Consider the following 19,793-nt stretch of genomic DNA (forward strand, 5'->3'; position numbering starts at 1 on the left):
TGCCAATATAGAAATAAAATATGTTCTGTAAATGTGTGATCTGTCAACAATTATTATTTTAACGGCCTAGCATTGTAAACATACATCCCTCCATCGTGTCACTATAGGCCTGAAAAACGTTGGAGACCTCTGCTCTAGACGGAGGTTCAACCACAGGTGCTGGAATAATCATCACCACCATGACCTGACCTTGCTAGCCTTAGCCTAGCGACACGCCGGCTCCCAATTTCTGCTTTGCTCGTGTTGTTCAATCTTGCGGTACGAAATACTGAGCGTGTAAGATGTACGGCGGCGTGGCTTTACGAGGCCGCGCTCCCCCCCGTTTGGCAGGTGTTAAACGAGCATCCGTGGCACAACGCGAGCCGACGGGGGCCCAATTATCTCGGTCACAACAATCAGCATGCGTGAAGAGGCATGGACGTGCACCTGCGACATATCTTCTTACATCAAAGCAGATCTGTGACAAAAACATTTCGCCCCCCGCATCATTTTCAGTCGGCCATTTTCTTCTATTCTCTTTTCCGACGCTCTCGTCCGTAACTCCTTATGCTAATGGCGAATATCTTAATAATGAGTCTATAAACAGGTTCATTACCTACACTGCATTCCCTATTAGGCGCGGGAAGACCTGAAGGGGGGAAGAGAGAGAGACACTTGACAGAAAGACCGTCATTCCCTTTACAATTTCTGCTTGTTCTTCCCCTTCAGCTCCTTTTTCTTGCCCTTTATCATCATCATCCTCCTCTCAACGCTCCTGTTTCCACTGACAACAGGCTGCACTTGGAGAGCAACAGCAAAGCCTTGGCTTGATTATCTGTAATAAAAACACTACAGCCCTCCTTTCTTCTCAACTCGTATATAGTGGCAAACTCATTCTCTTTCAAACTCCTGCATTTACTCACGTTTGAACCATTGCATGAAAATATATATATTGCTGATAATTAAAAGAAAATTACAAGAAAACATCAGGAGCAGATGTGTGACTGAAACATGAACAAACGTGAATCTTTGAGCAGGTAAACACGGAAAACCAGAGTCAAATACAGACTGATTTCCATGTGTTGTGTGATACTTTAAATGTTCTCCAACTATTCACATCCTCCCACAAGTTCCAGAGGAATAACAGGAGAACTTGCCATCTAATATCCAGTTAAATCGCAAGAAGCATTCATCACTGACAACGCCCTTCAAGCGGATCCTCCAGGGAGCGGGATCTACAAGAAAACGCTGGAGCGGATACTTCTGAGCCAGCCGACGACGGGAGAGCTGTGAAGTTGTGTGATCACCTGGAAACCCTTGGCTGCGACATCAAAGCCGGTTGATTGATGTTGCATCCGTGCAAATTCCACGTACGCGCCTAAAAGTTCTCACGCTTCAGTCAATTTGTCAATCAAACGCTCCCGTTCACCTATGGGGTCCTTGTGTTCTCCTAAATATAACGCTGCAGTGGTAAATACTCACTATCAGTATATACTGTCACAAACTGTTATAGTTAAAGTTATAGTTTCATCACTGTTTGTGGAGCAGAATTGTTCATGCAACTCAAGAATGACCAATAACAGGTCTGAACAAATAACTGGAAGGGTCAGCAGTTTTTCTTCAAACATTGGGATCAGTATTGGTCAGGCTCTTAAATGGTTTGGAACTGGGCCACAAACCTCCACAGAGTGCGCTCAGACCTTTTGTTCGGGTCAAATTTGACTTCTCCTATCCAGTTTTAGTTGAAACGATGACAAAATCCACAAAAGAAGCACTGTGAAGTCAAAGAGAGCTGCACCGACGCTGTAATGTTGTTCCTCTCTCAGACACACACACACACACATCATGTCTTTTGTGCATTCAAGGTTACACTCCATGCATTCTTTCATCTATTCACAAAATAAATTTACACCCTGCAAATGGAAGTAAACTCAACCGCAAAGTACACCCCCCTAAATTCAATCTAATCCACAGAAAGATAACATAGCTTAGATTCATTTTGCACCGATAGATTAAACGGGAGTAATCTCTGAATGTTCTCGGAGTGAAATATGAATGAATGTGTCGTATCATTCAGCGGGCATGACTCTGCAGAGCAGCAGTGAAGTTTCCACGGCGGTTTAGTTTTGGTCCGGTGCGTGGTGCTGCAGTGCCCCCTGCTGGCCATGCAGAATATCTCACCTGTTGGACCCAACGTGTGAACCCAGGGGAACAACCTTGGGATACTTGATAATCGAGGAAAATCGATTTGGACAAAGAGGCGAATGCGTTACACTGTGTACTCCCTCCCATGTGTACCACTGCTGAGGTGCCCTCAAGCAAGGCAGGCGATCCAACAACTGCTCCAATGAAACTCCCTGAACAGTGACTGATGGTGTTCGAGTATTACCGGGTTCGTATAGGCCTGAATATTAACCGGGAGCACGAGTGACTTGGTAAAAGAGAGAAAGAGCCGAGGACCGGGTTTTTAAATTGACGCGGCACAAGGCAACATCTGCAGCTCCAAATGGCAGTGCCTATTTTTAACTGAAGTTTGGAGCTCTAAAAAAAAAAACGAAAAAGCATGTAATGAGACATCTGCAAACCGTTCACAACATGCTCGTGTTTACCAACCCAGCTGGTCTACGCCGCATAATACTCGTGGGTAAGAAAGAGAGGAGAAGCTCGAGCTTCAAATTTGCAATTCCTTTGGAATTTTGTCAAATCAGAAGGTTGAAACCCTGGTTTAAGGGAAGATGAATATTTATTGGCGCTGCAGTTTGTGATTTGGGTGGATGCATCTTGTATTTCTACCTTAAATAGTGTGTAGTTGCAGCTCGACCAGAAAACAGAGGGTGATACCATGGAGACGTTACATACTGTACAGCACTTCCCCACCACCTTCCACTCCTAGTCTTGTCTTGACCTCTCTCCGAGGCTTGTGGCGGTCCACACAATTACCTTCAATTATCCTCACTTCCACCTCACCAATTACATCTCCTATTGATTCCAGGCCCGCAGGCTGCAAGCCTTATCTATACCCAACCACAGCCCACGGAGGAGAAAGCCCAAATAATAGGACCGCGGTTCATTAACGGTCTCCAGCTTTTCACTCCATCTACGTCACACTGTCACCTGCCTTACAGGAACAGCTTCCTGCTGCAGTGCCCTTGAGATATCGGGAAAGCCGAATATAAAGACAGGACCCGGAAAGTATCCAAATGCTGCACTTACATAAACTTAAATTCATCCCAAATGCTCAACAGGCTCCTGTGAGCAACAATGTAAAGTTAAGCCATCGGATTCTGACCACAGCTTGTCAATCACGCAGCATTGGAAGACACTGATACACTGAAAAACATGGCATCCTGTCTGCAGATGTCAGAGGCAAAGACAGAGGCATTACAGCGAGAGAGCGTGCGGTGGTGTGAAGGTCAGTCACACAGCACGGAAGCCGGAGATGCGGAGTCACACTCCGCGTCTACCCCTGCCAGATTTCTTGAATATGATACCGGCTGACATTTGGTGAGACACAAACATAAGCTGCTGTCACCACAGACTAATGTAAAACATCCATCATCTTGAACGCGTGCCAGGGTACCTGCAGAGAGTCACATCGATGATGCCTCACTGCCAACTCCTCTCACGGCCAAAGCGTGATTGGTGGTGTAATGCTGCCCTCTTGAGGTGCGTTTGGAGTAGTGCATGCAGGACTGTGGCGTGCCATTGCAGCAGAAACACTTCTGGTGAGGTTTACAATAGCTAGGGAGGGAATACAAAGGAATGCCATTACCTTTCTCTTCTGTCAGTCAGCTTTTGCCATGGAAGGTCGTAGCATCACAGAAGGTTGTCCACCTCACCATATGTCCCTTACACCTATTTGGAGTTAAAAGTGAGTACAGTTTATTGCATCAGGGCAGTCGAGGAAACTTTAGTTTTGACACTGATAAATACCAAAAAAGGCCCATGTCAAGGACAAGCTAAGTCCTCCAAGTACACTGAAATACATGGCTGCTACATAACCTACTTGGAGCCAAATTAGGCCACTATTAATACACTCAGGGGCCAGTTTATTAGGTATATAGTCATATCAAACTAATACAGCCAGGTACAACAGAGCTGTCATAAATCCTACCTTCTTAAAGGTTATTATATTTGTTTTGGTTGACACTTTTTTGTGGTGACTCTACCTTGTGATCACTTTGGAGTATGCAGTTTGTGTTGACTTGCACTGTTAATCTGACAGCTGTTTTCTATTATTTTGTCAACCACCTTTATGTCAATGATAAATAAATAAAATACCAGAAGCAGCTCTCTCTGCCAAGCAGGAGCCTCCACAAATGACAGCATGTCTTTGTAAAACAGTTTGAACAGACACTTATCATTAAAAACCAATTTGTTTTAACTGATTTAATCGATTGTTTGAGTGCTGTTTGTGAACAGAAAGTCTACTAACCTCGTGGGGAATCATGAACGGGTTCATGCAGAAAGTAGTTACCGCAGTGCGCCTGAATGAGACAGGTGTTGTTAATTGGAGTCGTGTCACTTTGGGAAGTTTGTTTTGAGCTAGCGACGGTTGGACCAGCAGACAGAACTTTATCGGCAGTGACGTTTTCCTAAAGTGACACTTTTTTTGTTTTTCTCTTTGAATTTGTGTCGTTGTAACTTTACAGCGATGGTGTGTGTGTGTGTGTGTGTGTGTGTGTGTGTGTGCTGCTGCTGCTTCAGTCGAGCTCAGACACGGTGGGAGGGGAGGGGGCGTGGTTTCGCAGGTTTTATGTGGCGTTCATGAACTATCGGAAATGTTGGCTACAGTTAATGAGGCATGAAGGACTTATCTGGATTTAATAATAAAAATGGCTGTGATAGGAAAATTTAAAACTATAATGCTTATAGAAATATTGAAACTGCGTCAACAAATGTCAACAATGCATGTATAAAACGTTTGTCTATAATATGTAGGCTACTCTTAAACAAATAACGCTTATATTTAGGTTCGCATTGTCGATGTTGCTTTCCCTTTTCAAATGTTTGTATTTAACATAACTTCAGGAATATTTCACTGGTTTAGCGACAACTGTATATACGTTAAATACTTGCGTTTTCCCCATTTTCCATAAATATGTGCAATAACAATGTTTTTTTTTTTTTTTTTAAATACAACGTAGTTACATTTTAGATCAGAAGTGTTATATTTCTGATTTCTGATATTTCTGGCACGCCGTCGTATTTAGTCCAAAACAATAGGAATGAACAACAACCACATGTAGTGTTTGCGCGCGTCTTTCGGTGGAAAGGGCTTGAAAGTGCACGTCTATGCATCGTGACTGAAAAAAAGAAAGGGGAAAAACAGCTCGGGAGGGGCACCTGAAGGCATCACTAGTGCAGATCTGCGGTCTGCTTGCTGCGTTTGCTGCTGGCTCCCCTCTGTCGTCCATTAGAGCTCGGTTCCATCCCCACTGTACGGCGCAGGCCCGAAGTAGCGCAGCCGCTCTGAGGTTAGTGCCCTACCGCGCAATCTCCATCTATTTCAGCCCCGGCGCAGCCGCATCATCGAACCCGGCAGCGTCGGGGTGAAAGATGCAGATTGTTTAGGTTTCGACTGGATCGGGATTGTGATGCATTTATGGCGTTCGTGGGGAGTCTCGTTCATCGACAACAAGCTCATAAAAGAGTAGAACAGTTGTGGACGGGAAAGGCAGGCCGCTAGGCCTTTTGTAGCGCTCTGTTTTGTTTCGTATTGCGCGGGTTTCATGCTAGCCGCTGCGTTACCGAGGATTAACTGTTACCTTTCGCTGCACACTGAATTAGTTTGCGTTCGGCGTCGCGACATCGGGAACGTGCCGCCGTTCACGGCCATAGCTAATGTTCATTCACATGATCGGAGCCACACCGCCAAATTGTTAGCTAGCTAGCTTATTAGCCAAATGTAGGACATTGCTAGCTTAGCGCTGTTTGGCAGCCGTTGTCAACCGACCCGGCAAGTCGGCTAACATTACAGCACCGTGACGCTTGAGCAACAACGTTGCCCATTAATTACAGTCAGTTACGCGTACTTACTAGGTAATAGGACATTTGCTTGTTTTGTAGGCCGCGGACGCGATTAAAACACCAATGTTATTGTGGAGTCGTGCATCGCCCCATTGATTAAATCAGCAGCTACACTCCATGTAGTTGTTACGGGAGACAGTGCGCCACAATAAAGCTGTCTGGCTGCCGTTTATGGCATATTAGGACTCAATGTGCTTTAGTAACGTTGCTCTGGTAACGTTGCACTGGTTCCTGCACGAGTTTTCTTCCAACAGGGAAACACTCGCGTGTCGGACAGATGTGTTGAAATGAATATTCCATGTATGAGCTGCACACCATGAACACGTTATCCTCCATCCAACAAAGTGGCTCATTTCATGCATTAATCGAGTCATGGATTTCTATGTAAACAAAAGCATATTGTATGTTGAGTTAAAGCTTACTTAGTGAGTGATTTTTCACCTGTCTGATTATAATATTACACTCCATACAGATGCACTCACCACTGCATATGCAGACACTTTCACTGTCTCAAACTGACTGCATTTAAGACTTAATTTAAGCTTACTTAATCATACTTAATCATATACTATACTCTCAGAAATTCCCTTTTTAATTGATTGTTATGTTAATTTGATGTTATTCCAAATGAAACTCTCCATTTATGCAGGAGGAAACTCTCTAGAGGCAGAGCAGCAGTGGTGCATTCAGGCACCATGCACAAAGATAACAGTTGTGCTGTTGATATGCACGTGTTTGCACTTGCACCAGAATCTCCCGTGAAATAACTGGTGATGATGAGAATTGTGCAAGGTCACCGTCTCATCCTAAATCTTAACTCCATGAATTTGCACTGGAGTTCACATCAAATATACAAAATTCTTGCATTGTTTTGTAAGATTAGCATCTTACAGAGTACCTGTTTGTATTCTATTCTAATTATGTCTGATCAGAATGAAATAGTTATGCCATCATGTGACTATAAGCCCATCTTGCAATGTAGATAATGGTAGATTTTGTACAATGACAATAATACGCAGCTGCTAAGATGTATATCAATAGCCAATACCGCAGGAATAACTCACATATGAGTTCTGTGCTATTATAAAGAAAACATGGAATCTATTTACTCAGGCTCCACATATGTATATCTTCTCTTCTCTCCTCAGTTATTGTACCGTGGATCCAGCTGTGTAGACCAGGTGGCCAATAATGGATGAGCACGTCATCCACCAGACGGAACACATGACCACCATCGAGGCCAGCGCCGTCAGCCAACAGGTATATAACAGTTAAATCCTTCTTAGCCCATTATTCACATGATATTTAAACCGTTTTACCAGCTGGTTTGATGGTTAGACTAAAACAGAAACAATAACAACTCCAGTTAATTTAAACCCATTCCACTTCACTGCGTATAGGTACATGTGGCCACCTTTACCGAGGCGTCCATGATGAGCGCCGACGAAGACTCGACGTCCTCGCCAGATGATGATCCTTATGACGACACGGACATCCTCAACTCGGCTGGCACCGATGAGATCACTGCACACCTGGCTGCCGCAGGTACATGGAGACTCAACCCAGTAGGGAGAAGTTCAGTGTAATGCTTTTAACTGAACAACAGGTGGCGCCAGTGGACTGTTCTGTGGAGGCAGTGCCACTCTACCATATTGCCTCCCATTATGCTCCTGATGATGCATTTTATTTTTTGCCTTCTCCCTTTTAAGTCGTCAAGGGACCAACATAGAGCAACTTGGCTCTATTTTGAATCTCCCTTTTAACCTTTTAAAAAAATGTCAAAACAAAATCAATCATGCAAGACTATTATTGAAAGCACATGTCAGCAAATCTACAGAATGTTGTTCGTTCTGGTTCCTAACAGTTCAACTTGCTCTTTCTCTCTCAGGGCCAGTAGGTATGGCAGCTGCTGCTGCCGTGGCAACTGGTAAAAAAAGAAAGAGGCCTCATATATTTGAATCCAACCCCTCCATCCGCAAGAGGCAGCAGACTCGTCTGCTCAGGTGAGCTTTGAACACCAACAGGCCAACATTCCCCTATACCTCGAACATATATTGGAGGTAAAGGATGGTGTGTGTGTTCACAGGAAGCTGCGAGCCACCCTGGACGAGTACACCACCAGAGTGGGCCAACAAGCCATAGTGCTGTGCATCTCTCCATCCAAGCCCAACCCTGTGTTCAAGGTGTTTGGCGCTGCTCCTCTGGAGAATGTGGTGAGTGTTACAGTCAGTCCATTATTAGCAATTATCTGTGATGATGTTTATCAGCAGATGCTTGGGATTTTAAGTGATTAAATCATCATCCAAAATGAAGTCCGTTCATTTTCTTTTTCCAAGAATCAGCAATTAGCTACAGCACTTAACTGTCTTTCTATCATCCAGGTGAGGAAGTATAAGGGCATGATGCTGGAGGATCTGGAGAACGCTCTCGCTGAACATGCCCCTGCTGGTGGAGAGCTGGCCTCAGAGCTGCCCCCCCTCACCATCGATGGCATACCTGTCTCTGTGGACAAGATGACCCAGGTCAGGCTCAATACTACCCTCTGCTCATCTATTGCAGACCAACATAATGCAGCCCATTGAACAGCTGTTTGTAGAAACTGTCCAAAGTCTGTGTCTGAGACACAGGCACGGTGTTGATGGTTCCAGCAGAGGGCACCGGTTGGCAACAAATCAGCCTCACAGAGAGTGTTTTATGTCTGCTGTGAGCTTAGCTAGCTGTTAGCTAGCTGTTGCATATGTATCAAGGTCAACCACTCGATTTTAGCTGTTTTCACACGTCCATCTGTGTCACTCGATGAGTTTGAGCATGTTTAAGCATAATTAGTTCTAAAATTCCTGACTTCCTTTTCCCGGTAACGCGTGACTAACATTGTACTTCAGGCAAACGGGCCAAGCCTCCTCCCTTTGCTAGGCAGGCTGTGGTACCAGTGATCACAGAGAGGATGTGCAGAGTCCACCGCTCCTGGTAGACCTTTCACTGCAACATTAGCACCATTGGCAGCTTGAGTACTCTCTTCCCCCGTGGGAACCCGGCTTGTTTACTCTTCCATCCCAGCGCTGCTGACGCGCTCTCAGGATCATCGGCAGAGTAGCCAGCACGACAGCGGCCCTCAGAGACGGTCCCCAGCCCTGGGAGCACGTCAGCCAATCGCAGGGCCTGCCGTGTCCTCGGAGGGAAGGAGTTAGTTGGTGCTTGTTTTTCTGGAGGTTGTAGGAGGTGATTATGAGTAACCTGTTGCCTCACTCAGCTCGGCCAAGCCGGTTGTAAAAGTGTGGAGGGTGGGTGTGACAGGATGTTGTCCAGTCCCTCTGGGAAAGGCTGATCGACCTCTGAAATGACAAATATGAAAATGCGATCTGCGTTGAAAGGGGGCTAATTCAGATTTTGTACTCCTGATCCATATCAGCGAGGCCTTATTGTCTCCTATGCAGACATCTGTGAGAGATTTTACACACCTGGTGAAACCCCAAGTGAGGTTTTTGTGACGCAGGCACAGGCCCTGGCTAGTCTGATATACGGAGCATCTGTAGCAGGTGATCCTGGGTCTAGCCTGAGCCCATAATTACCCCCTAGCCTTGTTAGGACGAGGGACCCGACAATATAGCCACCTTCCTAAATGCTGATTGAACCATTGCTTGGAGGATTAGGATTGAGGGGGGGGGTGGAGTGGTGGGTGCGAGCACAACATGCCACTTAACTCACTAGTAGCCACTGTAATTAGGCCATCTGGCCCAGCACACATGCATACATGCATCCACACATGGATGAGCCACAGGTGGAAATGCAAGCATCTTTTTGCTACTAAGTCCGTCCTTCTGGGGCTAATCCAAGATGTTCAATATGCCAAGCGTTGGCTAAAGTGAAGCCCCTTTACTGCACTGAGGTACTAAAAGTTCTTGGTGATTGCGAGTTGGAAAAGGGGGTCTAAGGGGGGGGAGAAGAAGGGATGGATTTATTACTCCCAGAACCAAATTTAGCCCGTGATGTCAAGGCAGGCAGACGCTGCAGTGCCTCATTGTGCAATATAATCCCCCCCCCCGGTGATGCTCGCATATTAGCAGGACACTGAGGACATTGGCACTAAACCCCACCCCAGCCTGTCAGTGAGTGTGAGAGCATGCCTGTTGTAGAAGTGTTGACGGCGAGGAGAGCGGCACGGCGCCCACTGCCACGCGTTAACTATGTATGCTGGCGGTTGATCAATAGCAAGCGAATCAGATTAGATTTAGACCCCCCACACAAACACACACACACACACTCCCTGCTTTGGGGCACAGTGCAAACTTCTGGAAGCCTCCCGTGCAACATGGCAGACAAAGCAATCAGTATAGGAAAATAAGTAGATTGTAGATTGATAACTCAAAGCAAAGCTATTAAAAATAGATACAGTGTTATAAACTAAAATATTTGTAATGGCACCAAAAATAATAATGATAATGTGAATAAAACAAGCCCTGCCTTTGAAGAATGTACATGCTGTCTGTTCCGGTCAGCGTACAATAAAGAAAGTTTTCGTTTGACATTGATTTTCTTTACAATATTGACGAGCGTGTCCTTTTTAATACCCACGCTGAGTGTACCGGAGCCTTTGCTGGGACAGGTCGACTGTGCTGGATCACCCCTGACGTACCTTTGGTGTCTGTCTGACACACCAGCCTGGAGCCAGGGCCATAGATCGGTCCGTTAACAATCGTGATCGTATCGTCCTCCTTTTAGAATCCCTGTTTCTATTTGCGGGCCATGACCACCTCAGCACCCGGCAGCGGGTGCCCGATCGATACGCGCCTCCTGCCGCCTGCTCAAGGGTGCGTGTCGTCATGTGTGTCTGAGTCTCGGAGTCGTCTGCGTCATCTCATGCGCCTCTCCTTTTGCCTCAGGCCCAGCTGCGAGCGTTCATCCCAGAGATGCTGAAGTACTCGACGGGCCGAGGGAAGCCCGGCTGGGGGAAGGAGAGCTGCAAGCCCGTGTGGTGGCCGGAGGACATCCCTTGGGCTAACGTTCGCAGTGATGTCCGCACAGAGGAGCAGAAACAGAGGGTAAGAGAAACACTGATGTAATGATGTCATACTTATCCTCAATTTCTGCTCTATGCAGATGGGTTAAATAGTTAACAAGCATATTCCAAGAGGTGCCTTGTCTCTTTTTGTACATTAACTTTATGTATTTTTGTTTCCCAAGGTCTCTTGGACGCAGGCGTTGCGAACCATCGTTAAGAACTGCTACAAGCAGCACGGCCGCGAGGATCTGCTGTACGCTTTCGAAGACCACATAATCACGCCAACCACCCAGCACCACCTGACCACCGCGCAGAGCATCGCTCACCTCGTGCCCTCACAAACGGTGGTACAAACTATCAACAACCCCGACGGAACCGTCTCGCTCATCCAGGTACATTGCGGCCCTACCATTTCTTTTTTTCCAAATCAAACATATCTTTCAGTGATTCGAAGGTTTAACAGACCACACTCTCCCGTTCACGTTTGGATCTTTTCAGCTGCATCCCTTTTTCTCGCAGGTTGGCACGGGACACACGGTTGCCACGCTGGCGGACGCCTCAGAGCTGCCCGGTGTGACGGTGGCACAGGTCAACTACGCCACTGTGACTGACGGAGAGGTAACCACCCACATACCTCTAATCACTTCTTTATACTACAATACACGCAGACATTCTGAGGATTTACTGCACACACAGACAGTAGTATTAATTCCAAATCAACCACCACTTCATCTTAAGCCCGAGTCACAGAAACAAAGATGATGCAGCAAAATTCACACACAATGGGAGCTGTCCGTTCAGCACCACACAATCTAAATACAAAGCCAGAGGGCCAACGATGCATTTATTAGTCATTATCACACAATCCTAATAAGCTCGCGGCTGATCCTCATCGGTGTGAAATCATATTTTGCTCCTCTCCAGGTGGAGCAGAACTGGGCCACCCTCCAGGGCGGCGAGATGACAATCCAAACCACTCAGTCCTCAGAGGCCACGCAGGCGGTAGCATCCCTGGCAGAAGCCGCTGTCGCCGCCAGTCACGAAATGCAGACCGGAGCCACTGTCACGATGGCGCTTAACAGGTGAGGGTGGAAGAAGACAGTTAAAATGAGCTATTTTTTTTTGTTTGTTTTATTGAGAAAATAAGATCTTGTACATCCCAGGTGCTATCCATCACAAATGTTGCCTCCCCACAATTGAAAATGTGAAATAGAGGGGAAACAGATGTTTGATTGTTGGCAACACAAAAGCAGAAGTGCGAGCATAAAGCTGTCACTTTTGTACACAAATTGTAGGATTTATTATTTAGCTTTCGCCGACACGATCCTCAAGGGTCTCCAGATACAGTAAGAAGAATCCATGATTATTCGGGCAGATCTAACAACTGGATGAGGACGGCACAAGTGTCAGGGTGGGTCACCGGGTCCCCTGAAGATGAGTCAGCTCCCTCTCATCCTAATTCAGCATCTAATTAATTAGCTCACAGCTTTTAGAGAGGCAGAGTGTACAAATATTAAATTGGTCATTAACCACATATTTCCATGCTCAGTACTCAGTCCTGTATTCAGTCATGTTTCGTGACGACGGTCTTAACTGCAGCCACTCCACTAATGAAAGATGCACAAGGGTTGTTGTTGGTATAATGTTTTTCTGAAGGGAAATCAGCCACACACAATTATAGTCAGATGGGATCTACAATAGGATCTTAGATCATGTCCCATGGAGGGCCAAGTGTGGGATCCGACTACAACGCAAGAACACAGCAGGCTGAAAGTGTGTTCGTGAATGACATGAGTTGGTAATCTTTGGCTGCAACACAAGTAGGTCTTTAGCTTGCCGTAGCCACTTCCTGTTCGACAGTTTCATGATTTTCATGATCTTTCAAGTGGTCATGAAACTCATCGTTCAGACTTGCTGAGATGCTAACACGTTCGCTGGGTTTTCACTGCAGTCGAGGCAATCATTTCAGATGTGTATGGGTATGTCCCACTGGGGCTTGTTACCTGCACCCACCTGAGTCCTCCTTCCTCTCCCCTCCCCTCCCCTCCCCTCCCCTGTTTACCTGCACCAAGCTACTCTCAGCCCCTCAGGCTCTGGAACATTTTGTCTCTGCTTTCCAGCTCCACAGGGAGAATAGAGCTTCTTGCTTCCACTGTCTTTTCTGATATATGGACAAATCCAGACCAAGATATGACACCATTCACGGTCATGTGCAAAACACGAGTAGTAAAGCCTTCCCGTTGTCGAGATTTAATGATAAATCTGCGTTGGTTTGTAACAAACTGTAATTTGATAACATACAATCTCAGAATCCGATGATGGATTAGCCTCTGGGGGCAAGGGGTTATATTTCTGGGTTTCCGGTGTAGCCAGCGCACAGACCGTTAACCTGCAACCGTCAACCCAAGCCTTTGCCAACGTGATTGGTCAGTACTACTCCCACAAAAATCATCAGAATTAGATTTCTGTATTCCAGTCTTGCTAACGAGTGTTTTTACCAACGTCGGTAAACTGCAAGTCTCACCGAACCCCATCCCGAATGGTATCATCCACTTACAACGGTGTCAGTGTTTCATCAGCGCCTCTGTCTGCGCACTCTCAACTCCGCCTGCCCTTACGTGACCGTCTGCACCTTCCATCTCAGATGTGATTATCAACCAAGCTGTGAACAGTTCCATTAGTTCATAACGAAGCTGGTGCGGTAATAGGCTCGTGGTAATTCCACTGGGTAGATCTGGTTAATAAAACTGCTTTGTTAGACCCGCAGCACCTGGCCTTCAGGGAGATGTGACAGATTCTCCATAAGTCCAGACTAGAAAAGCCTCTTACGGCTCATACACTCCTACCTCTTCACCCCACATCTTTGTAATATCCCTTGCCTTTGTGAGCAGATTGTGTGTGTGTGTGTGTGTGTGTGTGTGTGTGTGTGTGTGTGTGTGTGTGTGTGTGTGTGTGTGTGTGTGTGCGTGTGCGCGTGCGCGTGTGCGTGTGCGTGTGTGAGAGCTTAATATATACAGTGCATCCATCTCATGCGTGCGTTTTGTAAATCCTAAATTGTATGCACATAAAAATGTTTTAAAATGTTACACTTTATCTGACGTGTGTGTGTTTTGTGGTGTGTGTTGCAGTGAGGCAGCGGCCCATGCTGTAGCGACGTTGGCGGAGGCCACTCTACAAGGCGGCGGGCAGATTGTCCTGGCAGAGACGGCGGCCGCTGTCGGGGCACTGGCGGGGGTTCAAGACGCCACAGGTACATATTCTTCCATAATGTTATCATCGACATGCAAAATACACCTCCAATGATAGCACTGACATATACAGTATACTAAACTGTCACACGCAATAATAAACAGCAAATTCAGCGACTAAAATCCAAGCTATTCGTGTCTGAAATAACGCTCTCTCTCCTTTATTCACATACTTTGAGTAAATTGTGATTTCAGAGTGTTCCTCATGGGATTTTTAACAAAGTAGTATGCCATGGAGAAACAGAGTGTAACCATAGAAACTCCCTCCTGCATGCATGCACACGATGTAAGAGGAGACACTGTTTGAGATGACTGATCAGCATGCAGAGAAATACATTACTATGTAGTCACTTGTGTATATTTCTCTCCTACTCTGCCTCGTCGTATTTGTCTATATCTAGATATAGAAACGCCTCTTTTCACGTTGCATTTACCAGTTCTGTATTTGTCACTGCGTGATAATATTAAGGAGGCAGCTGCTAACTTTGACATCTATTTATTTTCAGTCATTTGGAGATTCCAGTGATCCAAAAATAAGATGTACACAAATGTGACAAATGGAAATAAAACAAGAGAAAACTGAATTATTTTATGAAGACATTTTTGACATTGCATCTTTAATTTAATTGGTAGGTCTGTGTGTTCCCCAGCCAACGGCGTGTCTAATTAGTCTCACTAAGTGTAAGCGCTGCAGCCTCTGAGCTCCTACGTACACTCTAATCTACTCTGTGCTGATGTGACAGATGGTGCGGGGTTTTTTGTGTGTGTGTGTGTGTGTGTGTGTGTCTTGTAGCAGTACTCCCTTCTTTAAATGATGCGTTAGCTGCATGACCCCATCGTCAACCTCCTCTCAGGCATACTGCCGTGGCAATGTGCGTCTGGTTGGATCGGACCCGTTTGTAACGACGTCCTCACGTCCTCGTTGGATAGCATATGTTCAGCCCGTCGAGGTTGAAATGTAAAGCTACTGCTTGTCAATGATTAACATCAGGGCTGCTCATTAGACATCAATTACTAAATGGAGTCTGGAAATGCCCATAAATGCAGATACAAGTCAAACTAAGAGTGAAATACAGAGCGTATTGAGTCCTAATCCCTGTAATTAGGTGTCAATTGCTGACTTAATAGCAATTTGATTGTTTAGGTTGCAAATGTGAATCAAAAGCTAAGCTATTGTTCTTATTTCAATTTGATTGGTTATTGTTGATGTTGCTATCCTTTCATATGGATTGCTGGTGGGGCCGAAACAATTCAATTCAATCATCCCCTTCAGCAGATTGATGCTTCGGATCGCGGTAATTTATAATCAATGCAATGATACAACGGATGAATTATTACACCACAGCTCGTAACGCTGACAAATGTAATCATCTCCGGCAAGTACAACAGGAAGTTCTACCAAGACACCAAGTTTAGTCATGAACGCATCCAGGCAAGCTGTCGATCTTTTACGTTACGTTTCTTCTAAGCAGCACCAGCCTATAGCGAGATAAACACAGGTGCACACACTCACACAAAGAACACCAGTCCAGGGGCATGAGCAGGATCCTCAGGGGCCGATCCACTCCATTATAAGTCTACGGTCTAATCACGGGGGCCAGCTGTCAGCATGCAACCCCAGCAGGTTCTCTTGCTTGGCTATATACATGTTCCATGAAAAAAGGCATTTTCTAAATTAAACTAGTGTTTCTTCATACCTATTTGTCTTTCAGTCTCCTCTTATGCCCTTTCCCCACCAAAATAAGAGCATATATTGTTGCTTTTTAAACAGAAACCTGCTAAAATCCTCCTATCCCATTGCCGGTATACTTCTTGCATCCTGTTGAGTGAGAGCTTTGCTGCAACAGTATTTTATAGTTTTATAGTATACAAAAGACAGAACCCAAATAGAGTGCTCAACGGCTGGAATTCGATTCACAAATAACCCCTTGGATGTCTCCATTAGTCAAATCCATTTTTATGAAATCCGGTCAGTCAGTAAAATAGAATTTCATTTGAGAAAGTCACGAGGGATGGTCCTTTCGTAAACATTGGCCCAAAAAATGCAAAAATATGTACAATGTCTATTTGCACATTTTTACACTGATGTAAATTTGAGTCATTCAAATCTCCCCATCTGGGCCTTTGTTGTTTTGACGTCTTGCTTCCTAAACCATCAAGAGTCATTTAGCTGCAATAGCTCACTTGAACAACTAATGGAGCTGCCCGAAGCCAGTCCTCCTCCCGACTATTGACCTGAGCTAATCACCAAAGTGCCACACAGGAGTGGAGAGCTCCGTTTGAAGTGCACCGGCCCAGACGCCGCTGATTGGCTTGTGTAGCAGCCCCTTGGCTGACACAGGCATGCAGACGCACACTAAAACCCACACAAACACACACACACACACCCTTAATGTCTGAGCAACAATGTTTGAGGGGCCCCCGAATGAGGCCCTTCACTCAGTAACCGTGCCATGTGTGTTCGTCACCATGCCAGGTCCAATGCCCTCTTCCCTAAGCCCTCCTCCGTAATCACTGCCAGCACAATTACCTGCACCGGCAAAACTTAACCCTGTCACAAATCACTGGCAAGTGGGCTTAGAAGGGCCCGCAGGAGAGGACCAACAATTACAATCCAGCACAACAAAAGGGCCCTGATTTCATTTCGGGGACTTGGAAGATGAATAATTATCAACATATATTATATATTTTTGTTTTTTTTTTTAAAAAGGTTTCATGGGTTGTGTGTATTTGTTGTGTTTTTTAAAGTCCAGCGTCTTAGCTCACTTTAATGGGGGCAGGCATGAACCTCTGCCTTCTACACTGACCTTGTTGCCTGCCTGTGACACTGACAGCTTGCAGGGTGGGGCAGAGGCCCACGTGACTGCAGCAGTAATCCCTACAGGCACACACACACAGGCACACGCACACACACACACACACAGCTGGGCATGGGGGAAGCAAGCTGGGAACATCAATCGGACAATTGTTCAGAAATGCCGTCTCTGTAACATGGCTGCCTCCCGTCACAGACTACTACCTGGACTCTACTGCCTCCCATCGCAACACTCTAGTGACAAGATTGCCTCAAAGACTCAACCAGCAGTATTTGTTGCTGCAATTATTTTCACCATTAATAATATCTTGAGGACTTTTTTCATTAAACATAAAATGTTTCAGTCATTTCATAAAATAGTTAAGCACAACCTTTTCCCAGAGCCCAATGTGATGCCTTCACATTGCTCCTTTCATCCAAACAGTCCAAAATTAACAAAACTCTCACATTTGAGAACCTTGAAACCAGCAAAAGTTGTGTTTTGCTTAAACAATTTTTCAATATTGCTAATAAATTCATACCACAAGTTCTGTGAGCCTCGGGCAATGTTCGCAATTGCTTATTTTACGTGACAAACAGTCCAAAACTGAAATATATTAAATTTAAAACCATATCATCGTCATGAGTTCTACAGGGATACCTGGCATTCAACACAAACATTTGCTTCTGTGTCTAAATCCAAAACATCTCTGCTTGTCCTCCTCAGGTCTGGTCCAGATCCCAGTCAGCATGTACCAGACCGTAGTGACCAGCCTCGCCCACGGCAACCGGCCCGTCCAGGTCGCCATGGCACCTGTCGCCACACGCATAGATAACACTGTCACCTTGGACGGCCAGGCAGTGGAGGTTGTGACCCTTGAACAGTGACAATTAAGACCCTGGAAGGAGTAGGAGGAACAGAACGGTCGTCGGGGATTCGTTCGTCCTGCTTTTTTCAGGCACATCACGCTGTGTACAATGTCAAATATATTTTTAAATGTACATCTGCAGGGGAAGTGAGAGTGAGTTATCAATGTGTTTACTATGTAGATATTGATAAGATATTGCTTTTTTTTGTTGGTGTAATTTGTCTCCCACTTAGCTTCGTGTTTTTTTTTTTGTTTTTTTTTAGCACTGTGATGTTGAGTATTTATTTCTTTACAATTAACCTTTACTTAAAGCAAAGATGAACCAAAAAGGGAGGAGGAAAGCCACCACAGATTCACCCAGAGTGTGTAACTGTCACCATTCTGGATCTTCATCACCGTCTATGTGCTTGACTGTATTGTCTTGAGGGTGAATTTACAATTCAATGCCAGTCGGATCACCACTCCTCCTGTTTCCTATGTCCTCAATCACTATTCGAAATTCAACTGTTTCCACTGAAACAAAAGAACCCCAGCATCTGAGCTCCCAGACATTTCTCACATTAGATTATGAAATATTATGTTGGAATACCATCTTGTTGTGTGCTTTTCCTTGTACTGTTTTAGTGTAGTCCACGCACATGCCAAGATTTGTGAAGACTCAGGATATACATCAAGGTGTTTTTTACTGCTGGACTGCTGAGCTGACTTCACGAAGCAGCCATTTTTGTCTACCAAATCCATTTATTCACAGTGCATGGATAGGGGGAACCCCCGGTATGATTTTTTTTTTTAACATGAACTCGTGTGTCACATAGGACTTGCTGGTCTGCATCACTTTCTCTATGAGAGGAAGTTCATATACTTGGTCAGGATGTGAGATGCAAATACCAAAAGGGCATTTCTTGAAATCTCACAGCAACAACAAAATGCTTGCCAAGTATCGACTTAGTTTAATGCAGCTGTAACAGTTGGTCCAACGCTCACCACTATTTAAAAAAAATAAAGTTCAATGAAAAATGCTGCTGTTTACCAGTTATTCAGTTTCTCTTTCGATTTTTAGCACACTGTGTTGTCAAAGGGTTTAGCATTGACAGAGTGAAAATGTGGTAAAACTGAAATGATGAAAGTAAATAAAGGAAACCATGAATAACGATAAGCCTCATTAATATACTGCACATCTCCATCATGTAGTATATGCCTCATAAAGCCTGAAATCTGATCTGGCTGCCAATGTAACTTGCAGAAAAGGTCGCAAAGTGAACCATGAACAGTGCAGAAAGACAATGGCAAAACCAGCCACACAACATAAGCATCACCGTAAATATAGGCATCTTATAGAAACTACTTACAGACGACAGTTCCACAATGGAATTTCAGAAAATGCATAAAACTAAAAATGGCCTCCAACAGGGTACAAATGACAAGCAGTATGTCCTGTATTATGCAAAACAGAATCTTCACCTCTAAATTGCTGCAAAATGAAAGGTTCTAAAGTTATAACACTCCCGCCTTGTATTTGGCAAGATGACACCACAAAGTATACAATGAAGAAGAATACTAAAACCCAATCAGGCTCTGGGGAGAGGAGTACGATAGTCTCCGAGACAGGCCATATGAAAGGTCTTACACTAGCCATGCTGCTGTCCAGATCTTCACCTTAATAAGACCTCCACCATGAATGTGGCCACTCAGTCACTCTCATCTCAACTGCCCTCCATATGTGATGAGTGCAGTGGTTTGAAGACCCATCAACATCCATCGTCACTCAGAGAACCCTAAACTTCCTAATTGCTGCTCACTGATTCTTTCAGCAGCTCTCCGCCCCGGGGGACTCATGGAGCTCAATGAGTCAGTTGACTCGATTATCTTAATGA

The 19,793-nt window shown here is 45.1% G+C and overlaps 2 protein-coding genes across 4 annotated transcripts in view; both read left to right on the forward strand.

Annotated features, from left to right (window-relative positions):
- Nucleotides 1–19,793, forward strand: part of plxna4 (plexin A4) — a 341,055-nt gene that overhangs the window by 276,364 nt on the left and 44,898 nt on the right. The window lies entirely within an intron of this gene.
- Nucleotides 5,332–19,053, forward strand: nrf1 (nuclear respiratory factor 1). 3 transcript variants are annotated; one of them, XM_084039084.1, is made up of 12 exons: nucleotides 5,332–5,456; nucleotides 7,158–7,269; nucleotides 7,410–7,554; nucleotides 7,898–8,012; nucleotides 8,096–8,222; nucleotides 8,391–8,531; nucleotides 10,890–11,048; nucleotides 11,191–11,400; nucleotides 11,507–11,626; nucleotides 11,933–12,090; nucleotides 14,137–14,258; nucleotides 17,778–19,053. In XM_084039084.1, the coding sequence occupies exons 2-12, from the start codon at nucleotides 7,201–7,203 to the stop codon at nucleotides 17,936–17,938; spliced, it is 1,527 nt and encodes a 508-aa protein (XP_083895210.1). In that variant the 5' UTR covers nucleotides 5,332–5,456; nucleotides 7,158–7,200; the 3' UTR covers nucleotides 17,939–19,053. The 3 variants fall into 3 exon arrangements, with proteins under 3 accessions (XP_083895210.1, XP_083895211.1, XP_083895212.1); XM_084039085.1 differs by having other exon boundaries at nucleotides 11,528–11,626; XM_084039086.1 differs by having other exon boundaries at nucleotides 11,528–11,626; nucleotides 11,942–12,090.

Source organism: Eutrigla gurnardus, assembly GCF_963514095.1.
Source record: "Eutrigla gurnardus genome assembly, chromosome: 21".
NCBI classification, from domain to species: domain Eukaryota; kingdom Metazoa; phylum Chordata; class Actinopteri; order Perciformes; family Triglidae; genus Eutrigla; species Eutrigla gurnardus.